This window comes from Trichoderma ghanense (genome assembly GCF_004382785.1).
Source record: "Trichoderma ghanense strain CCMA-1212 chromosome Unknown scaffold_0, whole genome shotgun sequence".
Classification (NCBI taxonomy): Eukaryota; Fungi; Ascomycota; class Sordariomycetes; order Hypocreales; family Hypocreaceae; genus Trichoderma; species Trichoderma ghanense.
This window is the reverse complement of record NW_027395663.1, coordinates 3,097,418-3,113,905: the sequence shown is the minus strand read 5'-3', so window position 1 is coordinate 3,113,905 and position 16,488 is coordinate 3,097,418. Positions and strand designations below refer to the sequence as shown.

Sequence of the window (16,488 nt, the reverse complement as noted above, 5' to 3'; positions counted from 1 at the left end):
AATGACACAATTGTGATGAGAATATCCAAAGACATGTCCGAATTCAGTGATTAGAAGCAACTGAAACCAACAATTGAAGGTAGAGAGCGAGAGCATCACCACAGCAGAGGGAAATATACGCCGCCCACTCCCGAACATCAGCCGCTCCAACCAATCACAGCCCCCCATTTTGCAAGCAAGCAATCAAGAAATCCATTCGAGACTCCGGGATATGCCATTTCAAAGCTCTCAAACTAGCCTCGTCTTCATCCTCCCTCCCTCCCTCTCTCTCCGAGTCACCACAATCCCGCCCACAATGGCGAGCAAAATCACGCCCTTCCTCGTCCGCTCCGGCATCCGCTGCGCCTCGCGCGCCGCCCGGCCTCAGGCCCGCGCATTCTCCCTCACAGCCAGCCGGCCCAGCGACACCCTCCAAGTGGTAAAGTCTCACCCCCAGAAGCAACCCCAATCCCGGCATCCTCTTCCGCCATCTCTCTCTCTCTGTCTCTGTGTCAATTCGCCCTATCGACACTCCTACTCGAGAAATGAAGACTACCTCAGTACAGAAGCGCTGACCTCAAACCATCCAAAACAGCACCGAAACACACCCGACAACAACCCCGACCTGCCCTTCAAGTTCAACGCCCAGAACGAGAAGCTCATCGCCGAGATCCTCAAGCGCTACCCGCCCCAGTACAAAAAGGCCGCCGTCATGCCCCTGCTCGACCTCGGCCAGCGCCAGCACGGCTTCACCAGCATCAGCGTCATGAACGAGGTCGCCCGCCTGCTCGAGATGCCCCCCATGCGCGTCTACGAGGTCGCCTCCTTCTACACAATGTACAACCGCACGCCCGTGGGCAAGTTTTTCGTCCAGGCCTGCACGACGGTAATGCTTCCCAACCTCTACCCTCTGCCCCCCTCCCCCGTTCTTGTCCGATTGAGAAGTCTGAGGTGGTGTCATGGCATGTTGCATCATGGCTACAGTTTTGGAAGTGGGATGAAGGAGGGGTAGCATCAACCTCTCTCATCCATTCCAACCCTCCAAACGCTCAACATGCCCTTTTACAAACACACAGCTAATCACCACACCACACAAACAGACCCCCTGCCAGCTCGGCGGCTGCGGCTCCGACGCCATCGTCAAGGCAATCACCAACCACCTCGGCATCAAGCAGGGCGAGACCACAAAGGACGGCCTCTTCACCTTCATCGAGGTCGAGTGCCTCGGCGCCTGCGTCAACGCCCCCATGATCCAGATCAACGACGACTACTACGAGGACCTCACCCCCGAGACCGTCGTCAAGCTCCTCGACAACCTCAAGGCCTCCGCCGCCAACGCCGAAAAGACCGGCGCCCCCGCCAAGATGCCCGTCGCCGGCCCGCTCACCGGACGCAAGTCGTGCGAGAACAGCGCCGGGCTGACGAATTTGACATCAGAGCCGTGGGGCGCGGAGAAGACGAGGTCGGATTTGTAAATATGTTTCAGGGGTGGGGGGGAGAAAATAGACGAGATGGGATGGTGAGGAAAGAAAGGGTGGTGCTCTGACACGGGTTTGAAATGTACATAACGCCATGTTGAATGCCAACAAAAAGAGGAGAGCAGACAAAACAGATATAGACCTTTTTGGCGGAGGTGTGCTGTGCGATAATTTACAGTCAATTCAGTCCATATACGTGCATGATGTCCATGGAATGGGCAGTATCGTTCTTTGTTCGCTTCGTAAATACCCAAGAGTAATGACATGACAGCAAACCCAACCAATTGCACGGCTTTTTTTTTTTTCTCGCAGTCTTTAGCTCGTATGCAGAATACCATGAACAAATGTCAAAAGAGATCAGATAGAACGTCAAAAGAGAGGCTCAACGGAAAAGGAAAAAGGCTCAAGCAAGCCGCAAGATCCATCCCTCGCCACGCCGCCTGTTTACATCATCCAGCCCACCCCAAATCACGATGCCCGTCTCCTCCAAATCAGACATGGGCGCACTCGCCAGCCATCCGCGTCCCCTCGGCATCTCCAGCACCTCGTCGTCATAAGGGCCCATGGTGACCTTTGTCCACTTGCCCTCGCCAGTCTTGCGTCCCACGGCCGAGAACATGGCCGCCGTGAAGCTCGCAGCCGTCATGCCCACCGGCGGGACCTGGAACACCCAGACGTCGTTGTGCGACTTGCCGGCGTGGCTCTCTGTGCCGGGGCTTGCCTCGCCCATGGTCAGGACGAGGTACTCGGTGCCGCCGCCAAAGGTGATGGCCTCGAGGGATGACACGCTTCGTGGTGCAGGCCAAGCCTGGACATTCTCGGAGGGGATCTCGTGCGAGGAGGCCTCGGGGACATTCTCCAGGATGGACTGCCAGCCGCCGCGGGCTCGAACCGCCACCTCACCCCGCGTTACGCGATCGTCGAAGATTTCCACCTCGAGATTCAAAAAGTCAATCTGGCCCCCGAGCTCGTTCTGTCCGTCATACCCACCGAAGCGGAAGATTCGGCTCTTGCTGATGCAGATCGAGGTACCCGAGCGAGCAGGTCCCGGCGCCGCGGGCAGCTCAGTCCACATGCGGGAGTGGACGTCAAAGGCCCAGAGATCGCTGGTACGATCACCGCTGGCAAGACAGCCCGCATGCACGAAGAAGGTGCCGTAGCCGTTTGTTTCCTCGTCAATTGCACTCTCGGCAACGTTACCAACAATGGGATCTTGCGGGATGCCCGTCTTGGAGGTATCGCCAAGCGCCCACTCCTGCCAGGACTTGGGCTTCGTCGGTGGCGGAGGCGCAAAGTCGCGGGGACGATCTGTTGCAGTGGCGCTGTGATAGCATCGCGGTGCCGGATGAGGGATGATGGATCCCCCCTTGACGGCCGGAACGGGGTCGAGGTAGGTCCAGAGACGGGTGCGAGTATCAAAGACCCAGACACGGCCGCCTTCGTCGAGGGGCTTCATGTCCGGTCCGCCTCGGCCGCCGAACAGGAAGATGCGGGATCCGATGACGGCGGTGGCATGCCCGACTCGGGGCGGCGGGACCTGGCCCAGCCTGTCGTCCGTAGCCCGCCCTTTGCCCTTGTCCGCGGCCGTCGGCTTCGCAGCCTCTTCGGCGTCTTCGAAATCATCGTCGCTCTCCTTCTCTGCGGGCTCCTCGCCAAGATCTTCAGCCTTGGCCTTGGCCTTGGCTGCTTCGTCTGATGCATCCTTCTTGCCCTTGTCCTGAGTCGGTGCCGGTACGGGGATCGTGGTATCTGGCTTCGCCGGGATCTTGAAGATATCGGCGCCGGCGCTGCTGAAAGGAAGGCGGATGACGACCATGTCATTGTCGGCGGGCTCGTGGGAGTTGCTCTCACCACCGAAGATGTAGGCGCAGCCGGAGACGATGTCGAGGGAATGGGACGAGCGAGGGACCGGGGGCAGATCGATGCGCTCCCAGGTGCCTCTCATGCCCTCTTGATGAGGGTGCCTCCTGAAGGCATTCAAGGAAAGATGTGGCATGGCTGGGAGAGAAGGCAGAGCGGGCAGCGACGGCACGGCGGGCATGGACGGCAGATTGCTCTGCGCAGCTTGCCATGCCTCGGTGGAGCGGCGCTTGATGGTGCCGCCGATGTTGTTCATGGCGACGATGGAGGTTGGAGTCTGTATGTATGCAGCTTCCCGGAGCTCGGTGGTGGAAGCAAATTAGTATCGCGATAGCTATAGCGGATGACGAGATGATGCCGACAATGTCGAAGAAGAGGAGCAGTGAGGAGGCAGTAGAGACGAGCAGCAGCTCCAGCAGAAGAAGAGGAGAATTGGGGAGGGACTGAGTGAGATGCAAGATGGTTGGCTGCTGACTTGGGACCTGATTGATGGTAGGACGGGAGGCAAGTCGAGTTCGAGTCCGGCGGATGACGTACGAGCACCTATTTCAGTGCTACCTGGTCGTTGGCCTGTAAACAGCAGCCGGGGATCTCTCGCGGGGCCCCTACAGTGCATGTATGGAGGGCGACAGGGGGGGAGGCAATGCGGAACAGAGCCCAGAGCCGAGTTCTGTGCGCTGTGCTGGAGCTGGAGAGTCTCGTTCGTCGTGTGGGCTGTGATCCTTCAATTCGGCGGGAACGAGAGAGTGGGGACCTGGTTCAGTAAGCACGAGGCGGAGCAGCGACGGATGGGGATAAGTAACAGTAACTGGTCGACTGCTGATGCGTGGGCTGTTGATGGCCAGAGAGAGACTCGGCTGCTCTTCCTCTGCTAGTCAAGGGACTATTCATGCATGATCCTGTACTCGTATGTCAGTCAAGCCAGCGAGCTGCTTGTGTCCATGGATGCAGCATCTCAAAAGGTTGAGGGGGGCGGATGACGGCAAATCGTTAGCGGGGCTTAGCGTGCTGTTTCACGGACGGCGGGGCACTTCAAGGCGCTGTTGAAGCTTCCAGTCCCTGAAACCTCCATCAAGTCGCTTATGCGCCCTTCTATTACCGTCAAACACGTGTCAAGGAATGAACAGACGATAGTTGAGACGATGCAATATTGAGATTACAGAGGTTGTCCAGACGATGGATGGAATCGACGAGTAGACCATCCTGGATAGGCTCAAGTATCGACCGCAGCATCTCGACGGGGCGAGAAAGTGGTGGAATACCTTAGTACCTACATGTACTGTAGGTCCAGCTTACAGGACTGTCCACAGCCTGCTGCTTCCAAGGTTGGTGTATACGAAAAGAGCCCTCAAATCTGCCTCGCCCTCATGGGCTGCCCCTCTCCATTCACTCGCATTTTAGAGACTAACATGCCAGGGTCATCCGATATCCCGTGGTGACATGCTGCAGCTGCAGTCCAAGCTTCTCGAGATGAGTTCAAGTAACGAAAGAGAGTAGCACACGCACTTCGCGATCATTCTTCAGAGGCCGCCTTCAGCCATCTTTCCCCGCCAAACTCCCCGACTCATCACAGCTCCCGTCTCCTTCTTCACAAACACAGGCAACAGCAAAACCTCTTGCCGCGCCGATCCCCTGCATACGGCCGAAGCTGTTGTTGGTCGTGCAAATATTCATCAAGAAGGCCCTCTAAGCCACTCAAACCCCGGCCGGCGCTATGAACGACGAACCTATCATCCTCCATCTCTCTCCAAGACATCCAGAGACAAGAACCAACACGACTTTTCCTCTATGCCAGCTGTCTCACCACACTCATATATTCCGTCCTATAGCCTTGTCCCTCGCCCCACGAGATTGTATACTTTGTGTTCCCTATATCCCCCCTGCGACGTCGCATTTTCCTCCAGCCGCCTCATCTATCTCCAACCCGCTCAGCCATACCTGGAACAATCCTCTTCGGCAACATGCAGATCTCGAGCCATCGTGCAAACGACGCTCGCACAAATGAATTTTCTTCCCCATTCAGGATCCCATCGTCATCGCCCTCAGAAGCCGTTCGTGTGGCTGCTTGCAATCCCTCGGCATCGCGTCTAAGGTCCTGCAAAACGTGCTGCATGGCCGGCGCTTAGAGTCCGGGGCGACCCCCTGGCCTGCGGCTTGCCACCCTCTCAGAGCGCTTCGTCCACCAGGCTCGGCTGGATCCCCAAGACGGTGGTGGCCTGCAGTGTCGCGCACGCGCGCCGGCTACATGTATTCTTCGTATATATGGCCGACGAACCCGCACGGATCCTTTGAGCTGTATCCGGACCTCAGATATGACACTCGCTCGCTGACTCTTATCTTGACTCTGTTTCCTTCCATCCTCTCACATCAGCCCTTGTGCCACTCCATCTGACCCTGCAAACCATGGAGGAAATCTATCAAAAGCTCAGCGTGGTCAACTTGTGGCAAGGCTTCTCCAACTCCGACGACACCTCCTTCCAAGTCATCGAGGCAAGGCACCAGCATGCCACCGGCAAAATCAGCATCAACCGCAAGCTCGTTTACCTAAAGGAGCTGGACAGCTGGCTGGCCGAAGGAACGGAAGACGACGGCAATGCAAGCCAGTCTCTTGTGCTACGCCTGGCCTTGATAGGCTGCGATATCAAGCGCAAGCTCCTCAAGCTGTCCAAAGAGGTTCTGGACCCACTGCTCGAGGAGTTCAACCTAGAACTAGCCTACACATACTCGCAGAGCTGCATCACGAATGTGTCCGCCATCCCTTGCAAAGGCACAAAGACATACTCATTCTGCTATATGCCCAAGCTAGTGGCTGTCTGGTCTCAGAAGGGTCCCTTCACGGACAAGCAGACCGGCCGAGAGCGACCGCCTCTTACACAGGGACTCATCCTCGTGGAGGAGTCGAACAAGGGATTCCTCTCCGATACCCTCTGCTCACCTTGGGACGCCCTGCTCTACAGGAGCCCCATGTTCCCGGCCTTGCTGTTCAGCATGATCCTCAGCATGCAGGTTCACTTTGAGGAGGCAAAGATCAAGGTGAAGCTGCGGGAGATCGAGGAGCGTACAGGCCAGGACAGGGTAGCCGAACGCAAGATGGAGACTTCGACGGAATCATACATCAAGCTGGCTGCCCAGGTGGATCGACACGCCGTCAAGCTTGCCAGCGTGAGCAGGAAGAGCAAGATGGCCGAAAGGACTCTGACTTTCATCTTGGACAACAACGCGCCTAGCATGGACTCCGACACTTCGTTGGGGGCTCAGTTGGTCCGCTCCGATGGGCTTCTAAGGAGCCATGTGTCTCTCCTGCGGGATAGACTGTCGATGCAGGCCGTCGATATAGAGTACACGCTGAGGCGTGTTCAACTGCAGATCAACACTGTAAGTTCACAGGTCAACGCACGCAGATCAGATATCAGCAGGCATAAGCTAACATCTGTAGCTCGCCGGTATCATCTCCAGAGACGACGTGAAGGCGAACCTTGACCTCGCAGAATCTCAGCACCGCGACTCTTTGTCAATGAAGACACTCGCCATCGTCACCATGGTCTTCCTCCCGGGGAGCTTCATCTCCGCCCTCTTCTCCACGTCCATGTTCGACTGGGACAGCATCGACCCCGGCGCGAGCAGCATCGCGGTGCGGACGATGCCCCAGTTTGGGCTGTACTGGGCCATTACCGTTCCGCTCACCGTCGTCACCTTTCTGCTGTACTTTTTCTGGCTGCGGGTGATGAAGAGGCAGCGGGACCGCAGGAAGAAGAGCTTTGATCAGCTTTCTGCCGAGGAGAAGGGCGAGGGGAGCGCGATTGAGCTGGCGAAGCTGCGCAAAGAAGGGACCGAGGTCTCCAAGAAGTCGGCCATGCCGTTTGGCAACTGGTAGGGTGATCTCTCCCGAGCTTGTTTCTTCTATCCATTATTTTTCTTTTTCTTTTTCTTCTTCTTCTTCCACACTTGAGCATGATTCCCACATTTTGGTTTGGCATTTTTTCTACTCTATACTATATACCTAGTAACCTTGATGAGTCAATGACAAGAATCACTCTAATGTCATGTATACAATCTGACATGTGCCCAATACCATGTCATGCCGGACTCGGCGTGAGATCGACGACGATCTTCATACCTGAATCCATTAGACAACATATTTAGCTTTAGAGACTTATAAAACCCTTCAGACTCCAATTCTTTGATGCTAGTATATCTTGGCGATTCTAAGTCAATTTTTTTTCACTTGGTCCTCCCGACTTCTTCAATGACGCACATGGACCGCCTTGGAGGGGCCGATTGTTAGCATTAGGCCTCTCTCCACAGCTAACCGGCTCGACTCGACCTCTTACATACCAGTGCAAATGCTCCCTCTGACATACACCACCAAATCACGAGAAATTCTCTTTGAATCATAAATCACGGCCGCAACTTGTCGAATCTTTTGGTGTCCAGAGTTCGCAGATCCGCTGATGATGTCTATGCTCACCGCTTCATAGTGCCCGACCCCAGCGTGCGTCAGGCTCCCATCACATCAGATGGCTTCTCACCCGCCCACAGGCGGCATCGTGCCCGCGCAGCTGGGCTTCCTCGCCATCTACAACCCCTCGCTGGGCCAGACGGACGAGACCATCGACGACCAGATCGTCTACTACGCCTCCGTGTCCACGCAGTCCTCCGGCCGCAGGCGCCGCCGCGCGCGAACCAGGCCGACAGATGGCCTCTCCCAGGAGGAGCGCCACGAGCGGCTGCGCCAGATTGGGCTCGCGCAGGGCATGGTCAATTTCAGCCGCGGCTTCTCTGACGGGGCGCCGGTGGACGCCATCGAGACGGAGAAGTCGAGGGTGATTGCGCATGAGCTGGAGCCCGGGTGGTGGATTCTCGCTGTGAGCACTTTGATGATGATGAAGGCTGGGTTTGTTTCGTCGCTTGAGATTGCTGACGGAAGGTTTGCTGGTAGAGCATCGATCTGAACAAGGTGCCTCTGCCCCCGCGGCTGCCCACCAAGACGGGCGAGCAGCAGGAGGAGAGATACGAGTACTCCAGCCGCGAGATGAAGCCTGCTACGTTGCTGCTGACGGATCTTTTACGCGCGCACAGCATCTTTCTCTTGCATCACGGATCGTCGCTGAGCGCCTTGTTTGTTCGATACCACCGAGTCAAGTTCATTGCACTGCTCGGCCGCTACTGGGATTTGTTCCTCTCCACCTGGAATGTCATGCTGCATGGAAACCCGGCAAGGGACATGTTCGGCGGCATCAACCTGGCCGCGTCTGGTGAGCTCGGCGTCGGCGTCGGCGAGGAAGACCGTGGGAGCGGAGAGCGGGAGGTGCTCGAGGGCCTGGTGAGCAGAGTAGAGGGGCTTGTCGATCTCGTGGTCTCGAGATTCGGGCCCGACGACCCTGAGACGGATTCAGGCAAGTCGAACAAGGCTCGTGCAGAGCCATGGCTGGGCACTGGCAAAGAGCCCAGTGTCGAGGACGGCGCCATATTCCTCGGGACGGGAGCACTGTCACGAAAGTCCCTGCGCGACGTAACACACTGGATGGAGGATCTATATACCTGGGGCGAGCACGCTTATGGCATTATTGAGAGCCCGACCTCAACGCGGCGCGCTCGAGGCAAAAAATCGACGTCGAAGGCGACGATTCCGGCTGAGAGCCAGCCTCCAAAGGCAGATGCTGCTGCAACGGAGCCTGCACGAGAAGCAGGCGAATCTAGGAGTGCTGCCCAAGACGTTCAGCCGAAGCCAGAGGGAAATGAGTCTAGTGATGCAACTGCCGAACTCGAAGCTGGAAGGCTCGACAAGATGGTCAGCTACTTGACGCTAGGATACGGATCATATTGGTCGTTTCCTGGCGGCGGCGGCGGCGGCGGCAGCTCGTCAGACGCTGCCGTCCAGCAACCTGCCGCCTCAAACAAGTCACATGCCAGAAATGCATCGGAACCGCCTGTCAAATCACCAAAGCTGCCTTCTCCTCTGGAGTCGTCGGGCCACTTCTTGATCGGCCTCAGAGGAGACATTGAAGAGGATTCTCCAGCCGTCAAAGACGCCGACGCGCTCGTCGGTTCAGACGACGGCGATGAAGAGGACGAGAACAACTCCCGCACCGTCCTGCGCACTCTCCACGTCGAGCTGGAAAGCCACGCTGCCGAGAACAGGCCAGACGGCACCGTCACCCGGGACTTTGGGCACGAAGCCAACCCGCTGACCCGGTCCCAGGCGGTTGGCGGCGCGCTCGCCGGCTACGACTCGCACGACGTCAACATGGCGGAGAAGCTCCGCGTCGTCGTCTACGTCAACAAGCCCTTCATCTTCACGTTCCTGTTCCGCCTCCGCACCGACTCCCTCGCCTGGGACACGCTCTACCGGTCCCTGCACTACCAGCTGGCGCCTCTGAGGAAGCCCCTGCTGGCATCGACCAGGTACCGTCCCGAGCGCCCAGCTGCCGGGCCCGCGTCGTCGCACACCATCCAGGACCTCGTATGGGATCCGCCCTCGCTCACCGTCCACTCGTCGATCCCCAATATCCCGGACTTCTTCCCCGACCCGGCGGCCTCTTCTTGGCCGCCGCCGTCGTCGTCGTCTGCTTCCTCTCCGCCCTCGACGGCGTGGTCCCGCGCGGACGCCGTAAGCACGCACCTGCATCTGCTCAACATTTACACCGCAACGCGCTCTCATATCACCGACCTCGAGCGCACGCAAAAGACGAACCGCGGGTGGTGGATCGTCTGGACGCGCGTCCTCCAGCGCACCGCCGCGACGACCCCTTCCACCGTCACCACAGCCACGGCACCGCCGCTATCCACCATCCCCGAGACGGCATCGTCGTCATCCCTGAACGTGCAGGCAGGCCACGAAGAAGACGAAGAAGAGGGCAAAGCCCCTTCGTCTCCTCCCCGCCCTTCCTCCTCATCCTCCTCCTCCTCCTCGTGGTCTCATTCACCGCCTCCTGCCATCGACAAGGAAATCTTCCTTATCCGCCGCGCGAGCGACCACATTGGCTTCCGCATCGCGTCCTCGGACGAGGGCGCGTCCAGGGCCGGCGAGGGCCTGGGACGCCTGGCGCAGGGCATTGGCGTCGACACGAGGCGGTATGTCGAAGAGCTTTTGACATTGCTGTAACGAAGAAGAATGAAAAATGAGGCGCGTTGTAGTTAGACTGTTGACAAGGGTCCTCGTCTGTCTTGTCGGGTTTGTCCGGGGATGGTACATAGGTGCTTGATTTCGGTGGGAACATAATATTACTTCTTTTTTTTCCTTCATGGGGTGCGCCTATCGTTATTAAAGTTGCTGTGACTCGTGATCGTTGTGCTCGATGTCGGGGTTGTTTTACGAGGTTTCTGGGTAAGGTACTATGTGACATCTTGCAAAGTAGGTACTCGTAAATGAGTGTAACGATTCATGATCTGAGATCTACGGTAATTTCTTCGGATCTGACGGCCATCTAATTAGCATTCGCAGTTGAAGTCAAAAAGATTCATGTCAGGCTTGCCGTGAGTGCCGGAGAATACAGAAACAAATTGATCCAATGAGACAATCACGTCGATCAATCGATCACATCAATCACTTAGTCAAGTCAAATCAAGTCAATTGAGTCAATTGATCGAGTAAGCCAACATTTCATGCAAATCAAAGGCACAATATGCTCTGTCGCAACCTCAAGTCAGATACTCCGTTACCTTGGATTACAACAGCCGATCACCGAATACAAGGTACCTTAGAAAAATGTACTTACGGCGCACGACGCAGTTATGATAACCAATCAATTAAATCAATACAACATAGTAGCATCTAAGAGGTATGTCATTCCACGTTGTCTCCAAGACGAGAGGACATGTTCTATCAAATTTGTTCTATATGTACACAGAAAAAGATGCCGTCCCCTGGGGAACGAGGCCTTTCATAAAAAGAGGAAGAGAAGAAGAAGAAGTAGGTAGATAAAAAAGGTCATTTTTCCTGTTCCATATCGCATTCCGCATCCACGCCAGGGATGGTAGAATCCAAACAAATTCAACAGATGAAGGGTATAACGTGTGAAATATTGTCGACATTTGTTTTTTGCCCCAAAGTCCTCCAAGACTTGGCCTTGTATGCGCGCTGCACATTGAGACAAGCAACTGTTGCGAGGTGCGCCAAAGACGCAGCTACGACAGCAGACTCAGCTTGGCGAGCAGCTTAGTTGAAAGACCAGGTGACGGGCTCACGGCCGCCGTCAAGGCTGCCGAACAGCTCGAGGAAGACCTTCTCGCTGACGTCAATGTCGTGCGGGGCGCAGCCCATGCACTTGTCCTTGACGACGGCAGTGGTGGTCTTGCCGCCACCGTTGATGGTGATGGTCTTGCCGCACATGGGGTTGCCGTTGGAGACGGCACCCATGAGGCCGACGGCGATGGCGACAACGTTCTCTGTCTGGTCCTTGCCGGTGTCGTCCTCGCCGCAAGAGCCCAGGCCGATGGTGTAGTAGGTAATGTCACCAGAGTAGGTGCCGGCGGAGCCGCTGGAGCTGCTGCCGGTGTCGACGTTGACCGGAGAAGAAGCCTTGACAGAGGGCGAAGGCGAGGGAGAAGGAGAAGGAGAGGGAGAGGGGGTGGGGGTCTCAACAGGAGGAGGAGCGGCGGAAGAAGTGGTCTGCACGACAGGAGGAGGCACGCTGACGACGACGGGAGCCTCAGAAGAGGTGGTCTGAGGAGGAGGCGGCGGGGGAGTGAAGACGGAGCTGGCGGCCGCAGTGGTGGTCTCCGGGGGAGGAGGAGGAGCCTGGCTGGTGGAGGTCGGCTGCTCAGTGGAGGTGGTGGGCTCGAAGAACTCGCCGGCAGAGGCGGAGAGGGTGGCAGAGGCCGTGGTCTCGGCGGGCGCAGCGGACGAGGTCTTGCCGTCCTGGACCCAGTAGGTGTAGGTGGAATCGACCACCTCGGTCACGTAGACGGTGTCGGTGTGCCACTCGGTCTCGGTGACGACAGCATCGCGGGCGGCGTGCTGGTGGCCGTGGTGGCGGGCGTGGTGGCCGTGGTGGTGAGGCTTGGCGGCAGCAGCTGCGATGAGCAGGGCAGAGGCGACGGCGACGGACTTCATGGTTGCTGGTTGAAGCTTTGAGTGCTGAAGGAGCGGTGATGCTTTGGTGTTGACGGTGTTCTGTTCAACAGAGACAGTAACGAGCAAGTGCCGTAGGGGCGACGGTGGAAGCGGAAATGATTCAAGGAACGTGGGTTGCAAGAGGAAGAAAACGAAGAGTCCTGCTCCGAGAGAGTGGGAAGAGATTGGGCTTTGAGCAAGTCGGATTGCGTTGGGATGAAACAGGGCGAGCAGGGGAGGGGGGGCGAGGCCTGTTTAATACCCAAGGACTGGAGCGGGAGAGCCGCTTATGAGCCCAGGATGAATACGGAGCGCTAGAACAAAGCTGTTTGCCGGGGTGGGTGGACCTCGAATTGCCCCTGTTTCTCTCTCTCGCCTTCAATGTTGTCGTCCAGCCTTGACTCCATGTCTTGGCTTTTGCACATCCATTCTAGCGCTACCCGGTTGTCGTGCTGGGCCTCCACTCCCCCCTCGGAGCAACATCCAGAGCAGCCAGTGTGGACGCGCAGCTGCAGAGCACTGGGCTGCTGCAAGGGGCGTGAGAGTGAGGGTGAGCAGAGTGTCGACTGGTGAGCATGCATTGATCTCAGCATGGCGAACGGAAAATAAGACTCGAGGAAGCTTAGCCTGCACTGTCAACGGATCACAGCCGCGCCGGGGCTGCTGGGCGCTGTCATTGGCCGCCAGGACATGCTAGCGCTGTATTACAGGGGGGGCAACAGCCTTTCGGGCGCTGCAGGGGCCGCCATCCGGACCCGTCCCAGCGTCGCAGTTGCCAGCCAGGTACCCGGAGCGCCAGCCAATGGACGCTGGGCGGTGCCTGAGGCCCGGTGGGGCTGCTCCGAGCACTGCAGCAGGATTGGGTTGGCGTGACAGAGCCTGAAAAAAAAAAAAAACTCTGCGGGTCGCCAGCACGAGCAGCGCATGCACGACTTGCTCCAGTTGGCAAACTCTCTCGCCATCGCAGTGGAGCCACGCGAGAGACAGAGAGAGGAAAAACGCCTTGCCGTGCAGGCTTTTCTTTCGTCCTTTTCATGACTTGTCGTCTCCTTCATGCGGCTCGTCCCTCGTACTGTACGGAGCAGCCTCCAGACGTCGCCTCTGGTCTCCCCTCGTCTCTCCCTGGGCCTGGCTGCCTGCTCGCCCTCTGCCGACAGTGAGGGTGAGGGATATCTCTGCGCCTGCACACAGACCCGCTCCCGCCTCTCCATCCGTCCACCTGGATCTTGACAGTGTGCCGTCCGGCTATCGAGATGCTGCTCCTCCTTTCCGTGGGGACGACGACATCGACAGCGGGAGCGCTTTGCGGTGCCGTGCGGCCTTTTCCCTTCTCCCCTCCAGAGGAACTGAGTCCTTTCAGCGAATTGCGGCACTCCGCCGTCAGAAAGGCCGTTTCGCGCCATCCTCGTGAATGGAGACGCCTCCACGTGCTTTGTCACTGCATTCCAACGCCAAAGGATCCAGAGAAGTCGTAAGCGTGCTCGGAGATTGGGGCGAGTCAGAGAAGATGAGCCCCTCTTTTCAGTTCCGACACTGTGCTGAGTTCGAATGCGCCGCGCCGGACCTGCAGTAAGGGCAGCGCACAGTATGAGGTTGATTGCCCTGCGACGCTGGCGTCGACGGGCCATGTTGCCTTATTACCCGTCTGCCATGTGCTTCCGACCACGCCGACCAAGGCACCCATCCGCTCTAAGAATCGTGGCGGTTGACTCCTTTTGCGCGTCGTGGCCTGTCGTCAAACCTCACCCATGTATCCACCGCATGGCCGCCAACCGGATGTCCATCTCCAGAAACGTTGTGGACAGTTATGGAACCGCTGCAACTTCGGCCAGGCCTGGGATTCGCTGGAGACGTCGACTCTGCTTGTCAGTGGCAGCAGCACTACTGCCTCCTTGCAGGACCGCAAAGGCGAGGAGAAAAAGACAAAAGAGCAACGGGAAAACACGCAATGCAGTCGCCACAAGGATCAAAATTTTCTCATTCTGCTTGAACGCCGATGGCTCGCGTATGCTAGCCGCCTTGCTTTCTTCCCTCTGCTCGGTTCGCAATCCCCAGCGCATGTGCTTTGGCAGCATGAACCTGGCCGAGATCGAGTCCGCGCCAATCGTTAATTTCGCTCAGCGGTTCGTAATTGTTCCACTGCCTCATTCCCCGCACCTTTGGTTGCCCTTGTCGTATTACTCGTACGACTTGATACGAGTATTGCAAGTCGCATTTGGACTTGGCTATTCATAGCAGCCCGCGAATCCCAGGTTTGCCCGTCTCGCCCGTTGGCAATGCTGGTGAGAGGGCATGCAGGCTCCCTCCGGCCTCTCTTTGTTTGAACTGAGGGGTGTTGGTGCAACCATGGGCAGGTTTCGTCTTCCAGCGTCCTCCAGCGGAGTGCGAGGATCAAAGTAGTCACGTCCAGTCCCGAATATCCATATGCCGTTGCTGTCCGCGTGGTCAACTCACGATTTGTATTTCATGGTTGGCTGCCGTGGCTCTCTTCTTGCTCGACGCGGTGCCACCTGACGTCCGCTTCCTAAAGGTGAAGAGGAACAGCGACTCCCGCTGAAACACGGGCCTGTCCTCGTCGAAAACCTCCTCGACCACAAAGGCCTTCTTGGCAGCCTTGACAAACTGCATGTCGGCTCGTCTCCTCTTCTTGAAGCAAAAGTACACCACGGCGTGCTCGTTGAGCTCAAACAGGTCCTTGAGCGTCTGCATGAGCAGGGGGAAGGCCGGCTCAAAGTAGACGCACTCTGCCGCCAATATCACGTCCGGCTTATGCGCCACAACGGGCTCTGGTAATGTCTCGCCCCTGGAAGTTGTTTGCATCAGTCAAACTTGCCTCACTGAGACGTAAGAAAAGGAGCAACTAGTGGCAGGCGACGTAGCACCGCCAAGGAAAACAATGTGACATGCGCCTCTTCACCGAGCTAAAGGGTTGCTTGGCGGACCGCTCCCCGTGGGAATGGCAGAGGTCTCGACGTACCAGTCCAAGATCGAGGCCTTCGCCTTGTTCTCGAGCTTGTTCAGCTGGATATTGTGCCTCATCAGCTCCAGCATCACATCCTGGTCGGTTAAGATGAGTGGCGCCTGAAGGTCGCAGCCAGCCGCCACAGCCAATCCGACCAGCCCACCACCCGCGCCCAGTTCCAGTCTGCATTGTTTGAAACTGAGTCAGCAGTCTTGGAAACAACTCAGAGGGGAGGTTTTTCTCTCACATGCGCGCCGTCGCGAGTTCGCTCCTGTGATAGCGCAGCATGTGCTTGCCCAGCACCATGCCCGCAGGCCACGTCTGCCCTCCGCAGCCCGTCCGCACGTCCTCGCGGAGCTTGATGGGCTGTGCGAGGAGGCCGTCGAAGTCGATGCTTGTGTCGCCGGCCACCTTGGACGCCGGGAGGGAGACGAGGTCCTCGGTGATGCCCGCCACGGGGTCCAGGTCGGGCGACGAGCTGCGGCTGTCCATATCTCGACGCTTGACGCTGCAGAATAATCGCACGACTAAAAGAAAGGATGTCAGGAAGATGAAGAGAGAGACAGAGGCTGATAAAGTGAAGTTGGAGGAAAAAGTGCAACAGATGTCATCAGTTAATATCGATTCCCCCGCAGCTGCTCGTCCCTCTTTTTCCTGATAGTGCTTGCCTTATCTGCGATGGCCCTAAGGTTGGTGTTTTTTCCTGGCCGGTCACGAGAGTTTGATTCCGAAGCAAAGACCCTCAATTGTTCCGGGTCGCTGACTGTAATATCTGATCTTTACCTGCCACAACTGGGCATGAGCCTGACGACTCTCTTTCAGGTTCTAGATCTGGTATCGTGAAGACAAGGGATGGATATGGCATTGGTTCTGCTACTAGGCATTACAAGTAATTGCAATATAAGAGTTACCGCATATTCATCGATATCTGCATCATTGATCACAGCGCCAATCGTCAATCAATGCTCAGATTACACGCAATACTTATATGACAGTCCGCACAACGATTCAAACAACGATGGGATCAAAGGATGACATCTCCACTCCATTCATACGGCAGCAAGAAGCCAAGTCAAGTCAACTCAAGGGAGACTTTTGTCTTTCCGCGCCTCGCGTCTATAAAACCCTGCCCATTCTCAACGGCAGCGCAATAG

At 57.1% G+C, this 16,488-nt stretch overlaps 7 protein-coding genes across 7 annotated transcripts; 3 read left to right on the top strand and 4 right to left on the bottom strand.

Annotated features, from left to right (window-relative positions):
* Window positions 1-295: 295 nt before the first annotated feature.
* CCMA1212_001061 (uncharacterized protein) lies at window positions 296-1,454 on the top strand (the record flags this gene model as incomplete). Its single annotated transcript, XM_073698501.1, has 2 exons — window positions 296-865; window positions 1,080-1,454. 2 exons carry the CDS (start codon window positions 296-298, stop codon window positions 1,452-1,454), a joined length of 945 nt encoding a protein of 314 aa, XP_073563089.1.
* Window positions 1,455-1,860: 406 nt separating this feature from the next.
* Window positions 1,861-3,573, bottom strand: CCMA1212_001060 (uncharacterized protein; the record flags this gene model as incomplete). Its single annotated transcript, XM_073698500.1, has 1 exon — window positions 1,861-3,573. One exon carries the CDS (start codon window positions 3,571-3,573, stop codon window positions 1,861-1,863), a length of 1,713 nt encoding a protein of 570 aa, XP_073563090.1.
* Window positions 3,574-5,720: 2,147 nt separating this feature from the next.
* CCMA1212_001059 (uncharacterized protein) lies at window positions 5,721-7,191 on the top strand (the record flags this gene model as incomplete). Its single annotated transcript, XM_073698499.1, has 2 exons — window positions 5,721-6,692; window positions 6,754-7,191. The coding sequence occupies 2 exons, from the start codon at window positions 5,721-5,723 to the stop codon at window positions 7,189-7,191; spliced, it is 1,410 nt and encodes a 469-aa protein (XP_073563702.1).
* A 643-nt stretch (window positions 7,192-7,834) lies between these two features.
* Window positions 7,835-10,422, top strand: CCMA1212_001058 (uncharacterized protein; the record flags this gene model as incomplete). The annotated part of the gene is made up of 2 exons (XM_073698498.1): window positions 7,835-8,182; window positions 8,257-10,422. The coding sequence occupies 2 exons, from the start codon at window positions 7,835-7,837 to the stop codon at window positions 10,420-10,422; spliced, it is 2,514 nt and encodes an 837-aa protein (XP_073563701.1).
* A 1,053-nt stretch (window positions 10,423-11,475) lies between these two features.
* Window positions 11,476-12,372, bottom strand: CCMA1212_001057 (Allergen Asp-f-7; the record flags this gene model as incomplete). Its single annotated transcript, XM_073698497.1, has 1 exon — window positions 11,476-12,372. One exon carries the CDS (start codon window positions 12,370-12,372, stop codon window positions 11,476-11,478), a length of 897 nt encoding a protein of 298 aa, XP_073563678.1.
* A 704-nt stretch (window positions 12,373-13,076) lies between these two features.
* CCMA1212_001056 (uncharacterized protein) lies at window positions 13,077-13,334 on the bottom strand (the record flags this gene model as incomplete). The annotated part of the gene is made up of 1 exon (XM_073698496.1): window positions 13,077-13,334. One exon carries the CDS (start codon window positions 13,332-13,334, stop codon window positions 13,077-13,079), a length of 258 nt encoding a protein of 85 aa, XP_073562945.1.
* A 1,483-nt stretch (window positions 13,335-14,817) lies between these two features.
* Window positions 14,818-15,826, bottom strand: CCMA1212_001055 (Protein-lysine N-methyltransferase EFM6; the record flags this gene model as incomplete). Its single annotated transcript, XM_073698495.1, has 3 exons — window positions 14,818-15,175; window positions 15,350-15,517; window positions 15,582-15,826. The coding sequence occupies 3 exons, from the start codon at window positions 15,824-15,826 to the stop codon at window positions 14,818-14,820; spliced, it is 771 nt and encodes a 256-aa protein (XP_073563666.1).
* Window positions 15,827-16,488: the final 662 nt, after the last annotated feature.